At 45.3% G+C, this 19,335-nt stretch overlaps 1 protein-coding gene across 8 annotated transcripts in view; it reads right to left on the bottom strand.

Annotated features, from left to right (window-relative positions):
- LOC134340536 (diacylglycerol kinase beta-like) overlaps nucleotides 1-19,335 on the bottom strand; it is a 162,256-nt gene that overhangs the window by 49,234 nt on the left and 93,687 nt on the right. For all 8 annotated transcript variants that reach the window (XM_063037879.1, XM_063037885.1, XM_063037883.1 and 5 more), the window contains 9 exons: nucleotides 18,420-18,537; nucleotides 17,158-17,271; nucleotides 13,401-13,450; nucleotides 10,547-10,621; nucleotides 9,984-10,103; nucleotides 8,326-8,443; nucleotides 7,156-7,244; nucleotides 4,908-5,024; nucleotides 1,508-1,606 (listed from right to left, as the gene is read on the bottom strand). In XM_063037879.1, the coding sequence (XP_062893949.1) occupies nucleotides 1,508-1,606; nucleotides 4,908-5,024; nucleotides 7,156-7,244; nucleotides 8,326-8,443; nucleotides 9,984-10,103; nucleotides 10,547-10,621; nucleotides 13,401-13,450; nucleotides 17,158-17,271; nucleotides 18,420-18,537 (900 nt within the window). The remainder of the gene's footprint in view (nucleotides 1-1,507; nucleotides 1,607-4,907; nucleotides 5,025-7,155; nucleotides 7,245-8,325; nucleotides 8,444-9,983; nucleotides 10,104-10,546; nucleotides 10,622-13,400; nucleotides 13,451-17,157; nucleotides 17,272-18,419; nucleotides 18,538-19,335) is intronic.

The following is a 19,335-nucleotide window of genomic DNA, read 5'->3' as shown; positions in this document are numbered from 1 at the left end:
TGTCCCATTCCAATCAAGTTTGGCCAGTTCCTCTCTCATGCCTCTGTAATTCCCTTTACGCCACTGTAATACCGATACATCTGATTTCAGCTTCTCCTTTTCAAACCACAGGGTGAATTCTATCTTATTATGATCAATGTCACCTATGCTCCCTCATCAAATCTAGTTCATTACACAACACCTAGTCCAGAATTGCCTATTCCCTAATAAGCTCACCCACAAGCTGCTAAAAAGCCATCTTGACATTCTACAAATTCCCTCTCTTGGGATCCAGCACAAGCCTGATTTTCCCAATCTACCTGCATATTGAAATCCCCCACCCCATGACTATCATAACATTGCCCTTTTTACATGCCTTTTCTATCTCCCATTGTAATTTGTAGCCCAAATCCTGGCTACTGTTCAGAGGTCTGTATACAACTTCCATCAGGGAGTTTTTACCCTTGCAGTCTCTTAACTCTGCCTACCAAGGATTCTACATCTTCTGATTCTATGTCACCTCTTTCTAAGAATTGATTTTATTTTTTAACAGAAGAGCTAACCCACCCCCTCTACCTACCTGTCCGTCCTTTCGATACAGGGTGTACTCTTGGGTGTTAGCTTCCAACTATGATCTTCTTTTAGCCACGACTCAGTGACACCTACACATCATACCTGCCTACCTCCATCTGCGCTACCTTATTCTATATAGTACATGCACCGGAAGAACACAGAGTACTTGGAGAGAGTTGTAGTACTGGACATTACAGAGACGGATCAGATGTAAACTCGTACCACACTATGCTATAGAGTATTACAGAACGACCAATGGGTTGCTTTCCGTAGGATCCGAATGAGGTGTACAAGGCTCTAACCCAGACTGTGGCTATGACCTCACTCTGACATGAAGGGCCAAAGCTGAGGTTAACAACGCAAGTCCATCTTGGAGGACAGACTGAAGAAGGCTTTGTTGATGAGGAGAGTTATGGTGGTGGTGGGGGGGAAGGTGGAGCTGGTGTGTTACCTGAGACAGAAATGGGAGGGGGCTGGATGAAGACCAACTGAGAAGACCAGGATTCCCCATATTTGTGTACACCACAAGGAGCTGCTTTCCCCTCAATTCTTCCATCCAGCTCCCCACTACCACTGAAGTCTGTGCTTAAGGAAGTCCAGGTGGGACATTCTTTGTGCCTGGACCTTTGTCCAGTTCTCTGGCACCATGGCAATGAGGTCCCTTGAGCAGACCTCTTGTACGCTAAGATGGACTCTTGACCTCACAATCTACCGCATTATGATTTAGCACTTTATTGTTTACCTGCACTGCACTTTTCCGGTAGCTTTTACACTTTATTCTGCATTATTACTGTTTTATCTTGTTCTACCTCAATGCACTGTGTAACGATTCAATCTGTACGAACAGTATGCTTTTAACTGCATCTCAGTACATGTGACAGAAACAAATCAATACCATTTAGTTATCCCTTGGAAACCAAATACAATGAACAAATATAATGAGGTGAAAATTTACCAGAACCACAGGATATATGGCCGAGGGCGGAAGCACGTGATCCTTAAGTGGCCCGCAGTCACATTCCTCCTTCTCCTGAGGCACACATTCATTGTGGAGCTGTCAGTACAAGAGGGATGGTGTTACTGAGCTGTTCACAGCACTGGGAAACCCAGGTGACTGTTCCACAATCGAAGAAAGCAACACAGGCAAGTGAAGGTGTAGAAGCGTATTAAAAAGATTAACTGGAAAATAAATAACCTGAAGATGACATCACATTTAGCACAAAGTTCACAGTTTACTTGCAGGACGTTTGCTTCCATTGTCAGGCGTGGCTTCATGAGCTCAAGGTTTCTTCCCAATTCAAGTGCTCCTGAGACCATAAGGCATAGGAGCAAAATCAGGCCATTCGGGCCAACAAGTCTGCTTTAATATTCCCTCTCAACTCCAATCTCCTGCCTTCTCCCCATAACCTGTGACATCCTTACTAATAATAACCTATCAATTCCCATTTTAAATATACCCAATGACTTGGCCTTCACAGCTGTCTGTGGCAATGAATTCCACAGATTCACCATGTGGCTGAAGAAATTCCTTCTCATCTCTGTTCTAAAGGAACACCTTTGTATCTGACTTTGTGCCCTCTGGCCCTAGACTCACCTACTATTAGAAACATCCTCCACCTCCACTCTATCGAGGGCTTTTAACATTCGACAAGCTTCAATGAGACTCCCCCCCCCACCCCCCGCCATCATCAAACTTCAATTCAAATCAGGACCTAACACAGGGTTTTGACCCAAATCATTGACAATTCCTTTGCACCCACAGATGCTGTTTGGCCTGCTGAGTTCTTCCAGTAGCTGTTTGCTGCTCCAAATTCCAGCATCTGCAGTCTCTTGTGTCTCCCCTTAAATGCTTTTGTCCTTTCACTTGTCTTTTATGCCAAGGGCCTCATTCTCACCATTCTGGCTCCTAAAATCCTTGCTCAATATATTCATGACTGTTTTATTTTAAAGTCCCTCAGTCTATATCAAAACAAATTGCAGATGCTGGAAATCAAAAGATATATGTCTTATGAGGATAGGTTGAAAGAGCTAGGATTTTTCTCCCTGGAATGAAGGAAGATGAGGGGTGATTTGATAGAGGCACAGATTGAGTAGATAGCCAGAGAATTTTTCCCAGGGTGGAAATGACTAATACGAGGGAGGTACAATTTTAAGGTGATTGGAGAAAAGTATAAGGGGGATATCAGAGGTAAGTTGTTTTTTTTTAAAAAACAGAGAGTGGTAGATGAGTGGAACACACTGCCAGGGCAGTGGTAAAGGCAGATACATTTGGGGTATTTAAGAGACTCTTAGATACGCACATGAATGACAGAAAAATGGAGGGCCATGTAGCAGGGAAGGGTTAGATTGAAATAACAGTACTGTTATGTTCTATGTTCTCTGAAATCTGAGCTAAAAGCAGAGAATTCTGGAAACACTCAGCAGGTCAGGCAGCGTCTGTGGAGAGAGAAATAGAGATCACATTTCAGGTTGAAGACTCTTTGTCAGCCTTCTCTTTTCTGGAGGCAAGAACTGCAGGCTGTTTTATTTTGCCAACTGATGTAAACTTTCCATTTGGGCTCATCTTATTCAGATGAATTCCAGTGTCACTATGGGGGCCAGCACTCCAAACCTGGTCTGTTCACGGTTCAGTGAAAGTTTAACACAAGCATTGCTTTCCAATTCTATTCAAATTACTGAAGGCAGAAAGAAGTACATTGATGACAAGGTAAGAGACCCTTGGATGTCAAGAGAGGTGATGAACTTAGGCAAGAAGAAAAAGGGAAAGTATGTAAAGCTTAGAAAGCTAGAATCCCTTCAGGATTATAAAGAAGCCAGAAAAGAGCCAGCATGTCTTTGTCTGGGGCAAATCGTGTCTTACGAACTTGATTAAGCTTTTTGACAAGGTGACAAGGGTGACTGATGAAGGTAGAGCTGTGGATGTTGTCTATGTGGATTTTAGTAAGGTGTTTGACAAAGTCCCTCATGGGAAGCTCATCCAGGAGATTGAAATGCATGAGATCTTGGTGAATTAGCCGTTTTGATTCAGAAATGGCTTGCCCATAGAAGATACAGGGTAGTGGTAGAAAGGACTTATTCTAGCTGGAGGTCTTTGATTAGTGGTGTCCTCTGCTGTGTGTGATGTATATAATGACCTGGATGACCTGGTGGGTTAGTAAGTTTGCAAATGATACGAAGATTGGTAGTGTAGATAGGATAGAAGAATGACAAAGAATACAGCGGGATATACAGTAGATCAGTTGCAGATATGGGCAGAGAAATGGCCCATATACATTTGACCCTTAACAGTATTGATGAGCAGAGGAATCTTGGGGTCCAAGTTCATGGCTCCCTGAAAGCGGCAACACAGATTGATAGGCTGGTGAAGAAGGTATATGGTATACTTAGGCTGGTGAAGATGGTATACTTACCTTCATTAGTCGAGACACTGAGTTCAAGAAGTCAGGAAGTTATGTTGCAGCTTTATAAAACTCTAGTTAGGCCACATCTGGAGTATTGCATACTGTTCTGGTCACCTCATTACAGGAAGGATGTGAAGGCTTTGGAGAGGGTGCAGAAGAGGTTTACCAGGATGCAGACCAGATTAGAGGGCATGAGCTATAATGAGAAGTTGGACAAACCTGGTTTGTTTTCTCTGGAGTAGCGGAGGCTGAGGGGAGATCTGGAGATCTGAAAGAGGTTGTTAAGGTTATGAGAGGCACAGATAGAATAGATAGGCAGTATCTTTTTCACCAAGGTTAAAATGTCTAATACCAGAGGGTGTGTATTTAAGGAGGGAGGGGCTAATTGGGGTAATTTCAAAGGAGATATGAGGCCAAGTTGTGTTTTTTTTAAAACACAGAATGGTTGTTGCCTGGACTGTGCTGCCTGGGGTGGTGGTAGAGGCAGAAACATTGGGGACTTTTAAGAGATGTTTAGATGGGAAGATGAATGTGAGGAAAATGAAAGGATATGGACATTGTGAAGGCCAAAGGGATTAGTTTAGTCAGCCATTTGATTACTAATTTAATTGGTTTGGCACAACATTGTGGCTGAAGGGCCTGTAACTGAGCTGTACTGTTCTATGTTCTAAATGAACTGGATTTACTAAAACTGTAATCAAGCTGCTTGTTTTTATCAAAGATCATTGACTTACCAACTTTTTGAATTGATTAAGAATACAGTGCAATATTAATTGATACAAACATAAAATTACAAATCCTACGAAAGTTATTGCTATGATAAATTAGCACCAAGACTATAATTACAAATCAGTATATCACTTGTATTACAGCTATTGCTGAAGTGATTTTTATTCCTAAGATTTGCCGACTTTATGTGTTAAACAATGAATGATCTCCTGAAGAGGGACTCACAGTGTTGTGGCACCAGACACAGTGGACACCCGTAAGGCGTTGAAAACTCTTTATGGTTTTTTGGCAGCTTCCGCATGTAATGTTGCAGTTCCCTTCAACCCACATATGCTTCATGACCTGAATCAGGAAATGCAAAATATTTGAATAAAATTGAATCAATAGATCCAGGAGTCATGCTGATGCAATAATTGGGTCATCTGGGATGACCCTCAGACACTACTTCTCTGGATAGGAAAGCACAGTTAATTCCAAACACCCCTCTCTCTGTAACAAAAATGCCTACAAGAGTCAGTGTCAAAACATAAGATGCTGGAGGAACTCAGCAGGTCAGGCAGCATCTACAGAGATGAATAAACAGTTGACATTTTGGGCTGAGATCCTTCATCAAGACTGGAAAGGAAGGGAAAAGAAGCCAGAATAAGAAGGTGGGAGAAGAGGAAGGAGGACAATCTGGCAGGTGACAGGTGAAACCAGGTGAGGGGTGGGGGAAGGGGGCATAATGTGAGAAGCTGAGAGGGTGATAGGCGGAAGAGGTAAAGGGCTGAAGAAGAAGGAACTGATAGAAGCTGATAGTGGACCATGGCAGAAAGGGAAGTAACAGTTACTAACCCTCACTCATCAGGCTCTTAAACCAAAGGGGATAACTTCACTGGCTTCATCACTGTAATGTTCCCACGACCAATGGATTCACTTTCAAGGACTCTTCATCTCATGTTCTCGATATTTATTGCTTATTTATTTATTATTATTATTTCTTTCTTTTTGTATTTATACAGTTTGTTGTCTTCTGCACTCTGGTTGAATGGCCCAGTTGGGCGGTCTTTCATTGATTCTATTATGGTTATTATTCAATAGATTTGTTGACTATGCTCACAAGAAAATGAATCTCAGGGTTGTATAGGATGTACCTTGATAATAAAATTTACTTTGAACTTTGAAGGAGAAGGGAAACCAAAGTACAATGATGGGCAGATGAGAAAAAAAGGGGATAACCAGATGGGGAACAGGAAAAGAGAGAAGGAGGGAGGGAGGGAGGAAATGACCTGAAGTTGTTAAGAACTCACCCCCTTTTCTTCACTTCTTTACAACACTGAAGAACCCACACATGGCATGGCTGTTGGTTGAGATGCCTTTGCCCTCTGCGCCCATTGTTCTTTAATTCACATCCACAATTACATAGGGTGCTAGTGAGACTGCAGCTGGAATATTTTGCATAGCTCTGATCACCCTAACTAATGAAGGATTGACTTGCAATAGAGGGAGTGGAACGAAGGTTCACCAGATCGATTCCTGGAATGGTGGCTGTTACGCAAGGAGTGATTAAGGAGACTGAGATGCTCTAAAGCTCAGAAGGACGAGAGCCAATTGCAGCAAACTCTACAGATTTCATACTGGGTTTGACATGGTGGTTGCAGGGAGAGCGACACAGGGTTGCAGATGGCCTGATTTTTTATGTCCATTAACTGCAGTCCAGTTCCCAACCTTCTGGTGGTTCTATTAGATTGGCCACCTTTCTGTCCATCTCTCCAGATTTCCGGTTTGAAGCGACAAAGAGGCCTGTTTGGGATGGAGGCAGCTCCATTTTGGTCACCCGTTTTGTAATGTTGCTGCGGTAAGACCTCACGCCGTCGTCCCACGTGGGAAGTGAGGTGCTCCGGAGTGGAAGGCTCCAGTATGCATGACAATCTACTCACACCTGGGATTGCACTGACACCCAGAGGTGGCGGACGAAACTGCCCACAGTGCCCAAACCCCAGACCGGGCAGAGGCCAGGTTGTTTCCTTGCTGATAATATACATTCAAAAGTTTCCTGTGAGCCAAGTGTGGATGCTGGATGGGTGAGGTCTAAAAAGGACAGGAGCACTTCAGTGTCTGCCTGCTTTTTCGGAGAGGCGGTACTGTTGAATTGGGACAAGGACAGCTAGTGTTGAGTAGCCATGGAGTGGAGAGGTTAAGACCATAAAACCATGCACTCCATCATAGCTAATTTATTACTCCTCTTGACCCCATTCTCCTGCCTTCTTCCTGGAAGTTTTGACACCCTTGCTAATTAAGAACCTATTCTCCGCTTTGAATATACCCAATGACATGGCTTCCTCAGTGGTCTGTGACAATGAATTCCACAGATTCACCACCCTCCGGCTAAAGAAATTCTCTGGTCCTAGACTCCCCCACTATTGGTACCAGGTAGGAAGGAAGGAGAGAGTGTAGTGAAACAGGGTCAGAGAGAAGTAAGGCAAAGTCTTACATTTGTGTCCTTGATGGATTTTGCATAGGTGCGGATGCAAGATGAAGGAGCTTTCGAGGCACATCTCTCATGCACGGTGTACTTACAAACTGTAAACAAACAGCAAAGCATTCAGTTACCTTATAACCTGGACTCATGCCACTCTCTCAACTCCATTATTGGCATCCACACAGCCTTGAACTGGGAACCCCCCCCCCCACGCTCCTCCCAAAGGTGAGTCCCGCTCTAATCTGGGGCCACCTATCCCATCCCAGTACGAGCCCCCAACTGCCAACTGCAGCCCTTTAACCCCCTCGCCCCCTCAGTTGCATCCAACCCCCGACAACCAATCTGGTCCCCAACACACCTCCCCACAGGTCCCATACCTAGTCTCAACCCTGCACTTCCTGCCATGTCCCACTGTCCGTATCTCACCTTTTCCATCACACCCAGCCCTGACATCCTCCCTCAGACCATACTACACCTGTACTAATTGTATCCAGCCCCAACTTCCAGTTGGAATTCTTCCCTGCCCTGAGCTCATCAGATTGTCAATCCCTGAATCTTCTCATCCCCGGCTCTCCAACAAAATGAACTCCCATTGTAAGTTCAAGATTCTTTTAAAGTTGAATGCCAATGTCATGTGCAAGGACTTTTTTTTGGGGGGGGGCATGAAGGAATTTATCAATATTGTCATGAATAGTTTGGGAAAACACTATTAGATAAATGTATTCCCAAACCCTAACCATGGTGCCCCCTTGCCCTCCAAAGTTTGGGCCTAAATGGCCTTTTGCTGCTGACCCTCCTGACCACTGGCAACCTGCCCAACCCCAGAGCAAACTTCCACATCCTACAGTACCCAAAGGGAAGTGCGTAACCACTGGAATGGCTACTGTCAATAGGTCAGGCCTTCATAAGAGAAGTGGGAAACAGGATCTAAACACTTGTTATGTAAAGCTGATATCTTAAAAACCACCACCGTGCATTTAGAGAGCAGCTTTCACATCGTTAAATGCCCCAGCATGCTTCACAGGACTATCATTTGACAAGTAAGTGGCATCAAGCCACCTAGGTAGGAGGAGGGGTTGAAGGAGAGTTGGAGGAGCAGGGAGAGGCAGAGTTGTCGGGATAGGGAGAGAAGAAGGGTGGGGGAGGGGGATCAGGGAGAGAATTGCAGAACTAAACACTCACACGTGCAACACAAGCCCTGTTTTCTGATTCCCAGGAGTAAGTTTTGGCACATGTTACAGAACACTGGTCGGCTAAAATGTTTTAGTCGCCAAATATGTTGCCCGTCATCCTTCAAACTCTGCAAAAACAAAGATGTGTTGACGAACTGAGTAATTAACAATGTAGAGTCCTGGGAACGGTCGAATGGATGCTGAGACTGCAACAGACCGTCCAGAAAGGAGCAGCAAGTCACAATATCATCTCATCCCACAGCTTCAGAGGGAGCGGAAGAGAGTGCCGGCGGATGTGTGCAAGACAGTGTAACAGCGCAGGTGAGAGAGAGTGTGAGGGTGTGTGTTAGTCTGAGGAAACAATGTGAGGGTTTGTGTGAGAGTGAGACAGAGACAGAGACAGAGGCACAGTGTATCTGAGTGTGTGCAAGAATGTGTATGCTTGATAGTGCGGCAGTGTGTGAGGGAGCATGTGAGCGTGAATGTATGGTTGAATGACAATTAAACTTGAACTTTAACTTGAAGGTGACAGTATGTGCAAGAGTAAAAGAGTGAGAGAGTGTATGAGTGTGCAAATGTTTGTGAGTGAGAGATGTAGGAGAAATTTGTGTACATGTCGGCCTATATAAGCACATGTATAAGCATGTTGTGTATATTTGTGTCTGTATGTGGATGTGTATACATTTGTGCATGTGCATTATATGTGTATATGTTTGTGTTTGTGAATATATGTGTGTATGTCTGTACACGTCTGTGTGTTTGTGTTTGCATGAATGGGTATGTGTGTGTGTCAATGCTTGTATATGTGTGCACATGTGTCTGTACAAGTGTGTGCCTGTATGGATATGTGTAAGTGTGTGTGTGTGTGTGTGTGTGTGTCTGTGTGTTTGAGAGTGTCTGTATGTGTGTTCGAGAGTGTCTGTATGTGTGTTCATCTGTGTTTGTGTGCATGTATTTCTGTGTGTTTGTGTGCATGTATTTCTGTGTGCTTGTGTGTGTGTGTGTGTGTGTGTGTGTGTGTCGGCGTATGTTTCTATGTGTGTGTTCATGATATGCTTAGTATGTGTTTGTCCACGTGTGCTGTTCATGTGTGTGTATATATGTGTGTGTGTGTGTGTGTGTGTGCGCGCACTATGTTCAGATTGTGTGTGTGCATGCACTCTGTGTGGGCACTGTGTGTGCACACGCATTTGTGTATGTATGACTGTGTGCAAGCTGTGTGTGTGCATTGTGTGTGTACAAGCATTACAAGTATGCATGCGAGTGAACTGTGTGCATGTGTGCTTGTGTGTGTATGTATATGTGTGCATATGTGTGTGTGTGCGTGAATATGTATGTGTGCTTGTGTATGTGTGTGCGTGTATATGTATGTGTGTGCATGTATGTATGTGTGTGCACGTGTGTGTACGTGTGCACCCACGTGTGAGGGTGCACGCATGTGCACTGCATCCTCTGCCCAAATGACCCTTGCTCATCCAACCATTCACGATCGCCTGTCTTCTATTTATTTGTTCGAACACTCGCAGGGAGAAACAAACTTATCGGGAGACTCACAACCCCATTATGTGACAGGAACGTGAAAACCAACCATCGAGTAAGCCAGTTCTCAGCACACCTTGTCCGTGGCTCATGTACCCTCACATAGCCAAGGCCTGATAGGTTACTCACAGCTTCCAGCCCGAGAAGAACCAATAACGGAGCTGTTGTCATCCCTCCTCTGATCCACTCGTCCAATGAAACTGTACCATTTTTGTCATAATCAATCTCGTTCATCATATCCTTTAAAATCTAAATGAGTTTTAAAATTAGATGAATGTGACTGAGGAAACTCGAGGCAGTGATTATCTTATCTGTATGAAACGATGTTAGGGCACAGAGAGTGGGAGGGTTCAGAACAAAGAGAGAATGAACAGAATGAGGGGGAAGAAGGGAGGAGGGAGAAGGAGGAGGGAGAAGAGGAGGAGGGGAGGAGGTCAGAAGTGGAAGAAATGAGAGGAGGCAGAAGGGGAAGGAGAGGAGGAGGAAGGGGAGGGCAAAAGTTGCTCCAAGCCAAATGATCTCATGCTTTTGCTATGATGGATAGACAGAATAAACACAAGTCTACATTAACCAGTTTGATATGGTTTAACCCATTTATACCATGTAGAGACACAGATGTTAGACCAGTCGATGGGAGTGTTGTTATAATTTGTGGGATTGTGATTTCAGGGTTAAGCATATTGAAAACTCACAGGCTTAAGTTCTGTCACGTCCCAATCCAAGTACTTAGCCACATGCATCATCTGGGCAATGATACGATCGACCTCCTAAAAAGAGAAGCAGCCACAGATCAGTCAGCCCGTAGGGAGTGAGCACTTTGGGCTCTCGGTGACAGTGCCATCACAGCAGCACCCCTACTGTAATGACAAGTTAACATTATCTTCTGGCACGATGTCTCATACACCAGTGGTCCCCAACCTCCGGGCCGCGAAGCGTGCAGGGGTGCAGCGGTAACCGGGACGCACCCAGCACACCTTTAAGAAAAAAGCCAAAATAAACAAGCTAATTAATTAGGTGCCGCCCGGCATGTAAATATCAGCCCAGATCAGAGGCGATCGCCTAATTAAATAGCTTGTTTATTTTGGCTTTTTTCTTAAAGATGTGCTGGGTGCGTCCTGGCTACCGCTGCACCCCTGCATGTTTCGCGGCCCGGAGGTTGGGGACCACTGTCATACACACACACACACACACACACACAATTTGAAATGGGTGAAGGGAAGGTGCCCCTGACACTCCTCCTCTCCTAAATGGGAGCAGCACTGTGCGGTTAAAAGGTGGCTTTGTCATGTTGCTGGAGCTTGAGATTTTACCACTCCTCACACAGACATTTAGCAGTATTTTTCCCTTTATTTTACGAGGTCGAGTTGCGACCTCAACACTCTACCCGGCACGGATGGAAAGCATGCTCGGGAGCGGACCCGACTAGCTTCGAACCCGGGAACCTCTGCTCCCAGGTCCAGCGTCGATGTCATTGTGCCACCAGCCGGCCCAGTGTCTTTGTATTCTGAGGCTGTGCCCTCTGGTCCTGGGCACTCCCACTACAGGAAACATCCTCCCCATGTCCACTCTATCTTGGCCTTTCAATATTCGGCATGTTTCAATGAGATTCCGCATCCCCCCCTGCCCACTCCACTCTCTTCTAAACTCCAGCTTACTGGGATGCTGCCTGGATTAGAGGGCATGTGCTACAAGGAGAGGCTGGGCAAACTTGGGTTGTTTTCTCTGGCATGGTGGAGGCTGAGGGGAGACCTGATAGAAATTTATAAGATTATGAGAGGCACAGATTGGGTACACAGCCACTATCATTTCCCCAGGGTTAAAATGCCTAATACAGGAGGGTCTGCATTATTGTGAGAAATACAAAGTTTAAAGGAGACGTGCAGGGCAAGTTTATTTTTTACACAGAAAGTGGTGGGTGACTGTAATGTGCTGCCAGGGGTGGTGGTGGAGGCAGGTACAATAGAGGTGTTTAAGAAGCTCTTACATAGGCACGTGAATGTGCAAAGAATGGAAGGATATGGATATTGTGAAGACGAAAGGGAGTGGGTGTCATTCACTTAATTAGTTCGACACCACATCGTGGGCCAAAGGGCCTGTTTCTGTGCTGTACTGTTCTCTGTTCTAACCGAAAATAATTATTGAGGTAAAATTTTTGCCTCTTCAAATAAGTGAAGCAGGAGAGTGGGAGAGTTGGAACGTTTACTCCAGCCTGACAGGTCATCTCAATCCTGATAAATGGATGTCACGTGCCAGGATGAACCTTCATGATGCGTCTTGGAGAGCAGAGTTCAACACAGTCTTCTCAGGGGCAATAAATACTGCACTTCCACGTCAGTGGTACCCCAGGATTGCTGTCTTAAATGAGCCTTTCTTCACACTTGCTGACTACAATTGCTGTCAGCAGATCCCATGTGCTAGTGACCCAGATACCCAGCAAGGGGATGCCTTTCTCAAAGCGCAGATTCTGAGTTCTGAATTCACAGCTTCTGGCGGCCCATTCCCACACTGACAGGGCTGTCCATGGCCTCCTCTACAAGTCGATGCTAGATGCAGATTAGAGAAAACAACACAAGAGATTCTGTAGATGCTGGAAAACCAGAGGAAAACATACAAAATGCTGAAGGAATGCAGCAGGTCAGGTAGCAACTGCGGAAAGGAATGAACAGTTGAAGTTTCAGGCCAAGACCCTTCATCAGGGCTATTCTGTCTTGTTAGTCTCCAACCTGGTGGCATTAACACTGATTTCCCTGACTTCCAGTAAACACTCCTCTCACCCTTTGTTTTCCTTCATCCCCCTGGCCCCCAAAAACCCTCCCTTACCCTCATGACTTGTGCATCACCTTCACTTTTTCCCCTCTGGTCCCCCTTCCCCCCGTTTTCCCTTTATTCCATGGTCCATTATCTTCTCCTATCAGATTCCTTCCTCCCGAGCCATTTGCCTCTGCCACCTATCAGCTCCCAGCTTCTCACATCATTCTCACTTCTCCCCCTCTCCCTCACACCTATCTTCCACTTCTCACCTGGATCCACCCATCACCTGCCAGATCCTGCCCCTTCCCATCCCCCCAACTATCTTATCCTAGCTTCTGCCCTCTTCATTTCCACTCTTGGCCCAAAATGTCATCTGCTCATTTCCCTCTGTAGACGCTGCCTTCCTGCCGAGTTTCTCCGGCATCTTGTGCGTGTTGCTTAAAATTTCCAGCATCTGCAATCTCTCTCGGGTGACCATTCTGAATATGGTGCTGTGCATTGTGGGCACAGAGATGGCCCTGGACTGTGGCTTGGTTACTATGATTTCTCAATGGAAGGTAGCTGAGCAGTGGTGGGGAGATGATGTTGACGAGCGGGAGGAGGATGACTCAGACACAAATAGTTTTCCATGTTGCCCAGCAACACTCATGACATGGTGTGTTTATGTTGCCCATAATCCTTCTAGTTACTAAGAGATGTGATTCCCAAATAAGGTGTGCATAACATATACCCCAGATAGAACAAACATTGAGCACGAAGTGCATTGGAATACCAGGAACAAACAGCAAAACTTACAGAGCTGTCCAGAAGTCCATTGGCATCAGTGTCATACAACTTAAATGTGACTGTTAGGAGAAAAAAACAAACGACATGAATATTAGACAAACCCTCAGCTTTTTAGGACACGACTATCAGATAAACCCTCAGCTTTTTATTCAGAAAGGGCAACAGCACTTTAAGAATACCTGCCTCAGTTAAATCATTAACTCACAGGTGTAGTTTCTAACCACAAATTAAATAGAGCTTTCAGTCAGGGCTGAGCCAATTAAATGCAACTGGGTGCTCAGTGATCAGGACATACAGTGGATCAGAAGCGCTCCTGTGTGCTGGCCAGGAGAGGATGCCAAAACCCCTTGACAAGTTTCAAGTCAAGTTTATTGTCATTTAACTATATACGTGTATATGATGTATATAACCATATAATGTTTGTAGAAACAAGATAACATCTCTTTGAATCAGAGTGTAAAGCACACGATAACTTATGGAGATGAGGATAAAGTCTACAGATGAATCACACATAACTAACAAACTAAAGTGCATAAATTAAATTTTGTAAGGTATGGAACAGATTAACCAGTGACACCTCAAGTACAATGCAGCAGGGATTTCAGGAGCCCAATGGCCTGCGGGAAGAAACTGTTTTCTCATCCTGACCATTCTTGTCTTTGTGCATCGGAGTCTCCTGCCTGATGGTAGAAAGTCAAAGAGGATGCTGGATGGATGGGTGGGATCCTTGATAATACTAAGGGCCCTGCGTATGCAGTGCTGCTGATAAATGTCCCCAAATGGATGGTAGGGAGACCCCTGTGATCTTCTCAGCTGTCTGCATAGTCCTATGCAGGGATTTCTGGTCCAATGTTTGACTGCTCCCATACCAGATGCAACTTGTCAGGACACTTTCAATGATGCTCCTGTAAAACGCAGTGAAGATGGGGCAGGGAGGGGGTGGGAGCCTTGCTTGCTTCAATCTTCTTAGGAAGTGGAGGTGCTGCTGTGCCTTCTTGTTCAGGGATGCTCACACATGAATGGTTGACCACTAAGGTGAGGCATGAAGTGGTAATCAACAGAACTGAAACTACACCTCGAAAGGAAAGATTCCTGCTGACTGAGAGGTTCAATATTCAAAGTCACAAGAGATTCTGCAGACGCTAGAAATCTTGAGCAACACACAAAGGAGCTGGAGGAACTCAGCAGGACGGGCAGCATCTATGAAGGGAAATGAACAGTCGTCGTTTTGGGCAGAGACCCTTCATCAGGTCTCATAGGTGTTGCCTGACCTGCTGAATTCCTCCAGCATTTTGTGTGTGTTGTTCAATATTCAAAGTGATGGCTCCATGGTCCCATGCTGTGTCTCTCTGTGTCAAAGACATCATTCATTCTGGCTACTTGGGTTATACATTTGTTTCTTCCCAACATGTAACACCATCCATTTCTCCCTGTTATACTTCTGAACCAATAGTGACTCACATCTTGAAGTGCTCCCGTGTTACATACTGGGCAGTACTTTTAAACCTAGAGCTCAGTTTCAGTCTTGGTTGAAGCATCAATGCATCCAGACACCAAAGACTACCTTTCCCACTGGTGGCATCGCAGACAGCATGCCTCACCTTTGCTGATCCCACTGTTTTCCCTGAGTATGAATGGAACTCCGGTAACCTCATTTCTAAAGAGAGCACGAGTATCTCTGTTTCACCCATTTTGCCAAGTATTTCTTTCCTTCTCGGCAACTGTCCTCCATCTGTGAAGGTGTGAGATTTAAAGAGCATGGAGGCAGACTACAAATGCTTGTACAGGGAAAGCTTTCTGTTTCTGACCAATCCTCCCCACAATCAGCACCCTGTCAATGAATCAGCAACAGCCATTAGTTATACTAAGGTCTCGAGCACTTATCAAACCTGCCAATGACCTCTCACATTTGGCTTTGCTTTCCTAACAAAGGAAAATTAGGCATGAGAAGCTATTGGCCACCCACACACAGATGGGTAATTTAATGTCAGTTTTTAAGTGCACATAGCTGAAAAGGCCAGGACTTGATGTTGAAATGTGGTAGTGGGGTTGCTTCTTAAACCATCTTGGTGGGTTGGTTGAGGGCACTTTGGGGAGCAGGTAAGAGACAAACACATTGAAGAGGACCTAGAGTCTTGTGTAGGCCCAAAGCAGGTAATGAGTGTGCTTGGAGAACATTAGTAAGCCAGTTACGCTTCCACAATGGTTCCCCTTCGCCTTAAAAAGATGAGCTGGAAGAATTCAATGGGTTAGGCAGCATCTGTGAAGGTAGAGGGATAGTCGATGTTTCTGATTAAGACCCTGTATCATGGCTTTGCCTCCACAGATGCTAACTGACCCACTGAGTTGCTCCATTGTCCTGTTTTCTTTCCTTCAGACTCCAGCGACTGCAGTCGCTCGTGTTCCCTTCATGTTTACTTTCACTCTAGTAAATTATTTCTTCAGCATTCCCAAATTATTTAAGTTCTCTAATGAGCAATGAAGGATGGAAGAGCATAAGGACTGGGAGCAGGAAGAGGCCATTTGGTCCTTCGAGTCTGTTCTTCTGTTTGTTAAGATCATGGCTGATCTTCTACCTTGGTACCGTTTTCTTGCACTATCCCCTGATCCTCTTAATATCTAAACACCTTCTAATCAGCTTTGAGCAAACTGAGGGAATGAGCCCCCACCTTCCCCCTGGGTGGAGAATTCCAGAGACTAACCACCTTCTGAGTGAAGAAATTCATCCTCATCTCAGTCTTACATGGCTGACACCTTATTCAGAGACCGTGGCCCTGGTCCTAGACACCAGCAGAAAGTTGTTCCATGTACCCAGCCTGTTGAACCCTGTGATTTACCACCACAGTCATGAAACCACGACCTAATGACTTCATGACTTGGAATTGCAACTGCTCTGTCGATGTCTGCAGATCTTGTCATGGAAACCAGCTTTCTCTCCGTGGACCATGTCGAGACTTCTCACTGCTTCTGTAAAACAACCAGCATAATCGAAGGTCCCACCCACCACAGGCATTCTCTCTTCTCCACCTTTCTGTCAAGCAGAAGATACAAAAGCCTGAAACTACATATGGCCAGGCTCAAGGACAGCTTCTATCCCACTGTATTAGACTATTGAACGGTTCCCTATTATAAGTTGAATTGACCATACAATCTACTTCATTATGACCTTGCACTGTATTGTCTACCTGCACTATACTTTCTCAATAACTGTAACACTTTATTCTGCATTCAATGCATTAATCTGTATGGATGACATGCAAAACTAAGTTTTTCACAGTACCTCACCCATCATCATTGTGTGCCAAGTCGCACGACATGGGCGATCATGATCTTGTGACCATGATTGTTCTTGGCAAATTTTTCTACAGAAGTGGTTTGCCATTTCCTTCTTCTGGGCAGTGTCTTTACTAGACTGGTGACTCTCAGCCATTATCAATACTCTTCGGAGATTGTCTGCCTGGTGTCAGTGGTCACAGAACCAGGACTTGTGATAGGCACCAATTGCTCATCTGGCCTGCTCTCTTGGCTTCACGTGATCCTGATCGGAGAGTTACACCTTTCCCAAGGGTGGCCTGCAAGTTAGCGGAGGGAAGGAGCACCTTACACCTCCTTTGGTAGAGACGTACCTGCACCCCACCACCCAAGTACTTCAGTACATGTGACAATAATACACTAATTAACCATCCCACTCAGTTTTGATGTGTGCTACGCCAGAGCTCATATCTTTAGAAAATCCCAAAGAATTCTGTTTCATCATAACACTCACATTTGAGTTTGTCTTCGGGCTGTCCCCCCTCCAGAAAGGATAAATAACAGACAACGTCCTTTACACAGACCACCTCTTGCCCTGCTGCATCATCTGGTTTGGAGCTGTGACTGTCTATAGAAAGAGAAGAATAAAATGACCGTCAACAGATCACATTCAAGGAGTGCGAGAGTGAGAGTTCTAGTTCCAACGGAATTGTGTAAAACCACAACAGGACAGAGAATGGACATGGAGAACATTGGTCACACTGTGTTTCAAAGGCTGGCAAAGCCTGAAGTGAATTAACCACCTAGTTTGAGTAGGAGGGGGTGAGGAAGTAGGGGGTGAAGTTTGTAGAAGAACTTGTGCCGATATTCCGATCCTCCTTCCATACAGGGGAGGTGCCAGGAAGCTGGGAAATGGGGAGCTTAAGGCAAAGCAGAGGAGGACATGTTGGTAACTGTGGAACAGTCAATGTGACCTCGATAGTGCAGGAACTGTAATTAGCAGCCAAGGATTATGGGCATTCGAGTTAATAAAGTGTCAGGACAGAATATTTTCAAGGCAAATTGTGTTTGATTGCGCTGATTGAAATTTTTGATGAGTTTACAGGCAAGGTTGATGAAGGGAGCACTTATGGGATCTTCAGAAGACGTAAAGTCCCAATCAAGGCTTCAAAGGGGAACTGGAAAAGTGCTTGTGGGAAAGAAGCAGAGAAATATGACCGATGGAACCTAATAGGTTGAGTAGCCTTCTGTGTTGTAACCTTTCTATGTTTCTGTGAGGGGGAAAGAGAGTGAGGGAGAGTGATAGAGAGAGTGAAGTGAGAGACAGAGAGGGTGTGTAAAAGAGAGTGACAGCAAAGTGAGAGTAAGGGTGAGTGTGTGAGAGACAGTAAGAGCGAGAGTCAGAGAGCGAGTGAGAGGGAGTGAGTGTGAGAGAGAGTGCGAGATTGAGAGCGTGTGAGAGTGCTTAAGAGTGGGTGGAGAGTGAGGGTAAAAGCAGGTGAGAGAGAAAGTGAGTGAGGGAGTTTGAGTAGAGTATGAATTTGGGCTGGTATCTGACTGGACAGTCAACATCACTGCAATGGTAGAGCATGTGAGACAAACATCAGCCACAAAAGATGTGTGATAATAAAGCCCAAAGGCAGAGCAGTCAAGCACTGAATTTGGTCTTCCGAATAGAAACGTGATCTTTTTATGTGGCTGTGAGCATGGGGCCTGATTGCAGTCCTGTTGTAAAGGTGCTGGGGACTGATTAGGATTTGGGCCATCACTACTCACCTTTCTCACTTGGCCTCGTCTGAAAGGACCAGAAGAGGTGCTGACAAAACTGACTGGGAATGTCTTCCACATCCAGGTAGATCTTCATGAGCGTTCGAAAGCCTTCGAAGTCTATGTTCTGCAAAATCAAATGAGAGCTATAGACGGCAATGCAGCACACTGCCACAGCATCTCCCCCATCAACAAGCCATACAAAGAGGCAAGCAGGAAAGGCTTTCCAGTCAGACTCGTTTAAAAGAGTGTCAACCTACCCTCATTTGATACCCTGCAACTTTTTTTTTACTTTGCCTTTCATTTTTGCTGAAGCATCTGCATTGTTTGATTGAGAGGCAGCTGGATGCCACAGTGGCACAGCGAGTAGAGCCGCTACCTCACCGAGCCAGCGACCTTGGTTCGATCCTGACCTCTGCTGTCTGGGTGGAGTCTGCACGACCGGTTTCCAGGAGACAGCCAGATTGTGTCAACTCTTTGCGAGGTGGCTTCCGATAATTTCAATATAATTGTTAGATTCCATTAAATCTTAATCCTGAGGCTGCTCTGCACAAGACCGCGAGGAATTGCGTGGTGAACATGACCCAGTGTATCACGCATACCAGTCCCCCATCCCTTCACTCTGTCCGCACTTCCCGTTGCCTTGGGAAAGCAGCCATCACTATTAAGGGCCCCACCACCCGGGACATTCTCTCTTCTCCTCTCTCCCATCAGGCAGAAGATACAGAAACACGAGGAATTCTGCAGATGCTGGAAATTCAAGCAACACACATCAAAGTTGCTGGTGAACACAGCAGGCCAGGCAGCACCTCTAGGAAGAGGTACAGTCGACGTTTCGGGCCGAGACCCTTCGTCAGGACTAACTGAAAGAAGAGCTAGTAAGAGATTTGAAAGTGGGAGGGGGAGGGGGAGATGCAAAATGATA

This window comes from Mobula hypostoma, chromosome X1 (assembly GCF_963921235.1).
Source record: "Mobula hypostoma chromosome X1, sMobHyp1.1, whole genome shotgun sequence".
Taxonomy (NCBI): domain Eukaryota; kingdom Metazoa; phylum Chordata; class Chondrichthyes; order Myliobatiformes; family Myliobatidae; genus Mobula; species Mobula hypostoma.
This window is presented reverse-complemented; position numbering and strand designations above follow the sequence as displayed.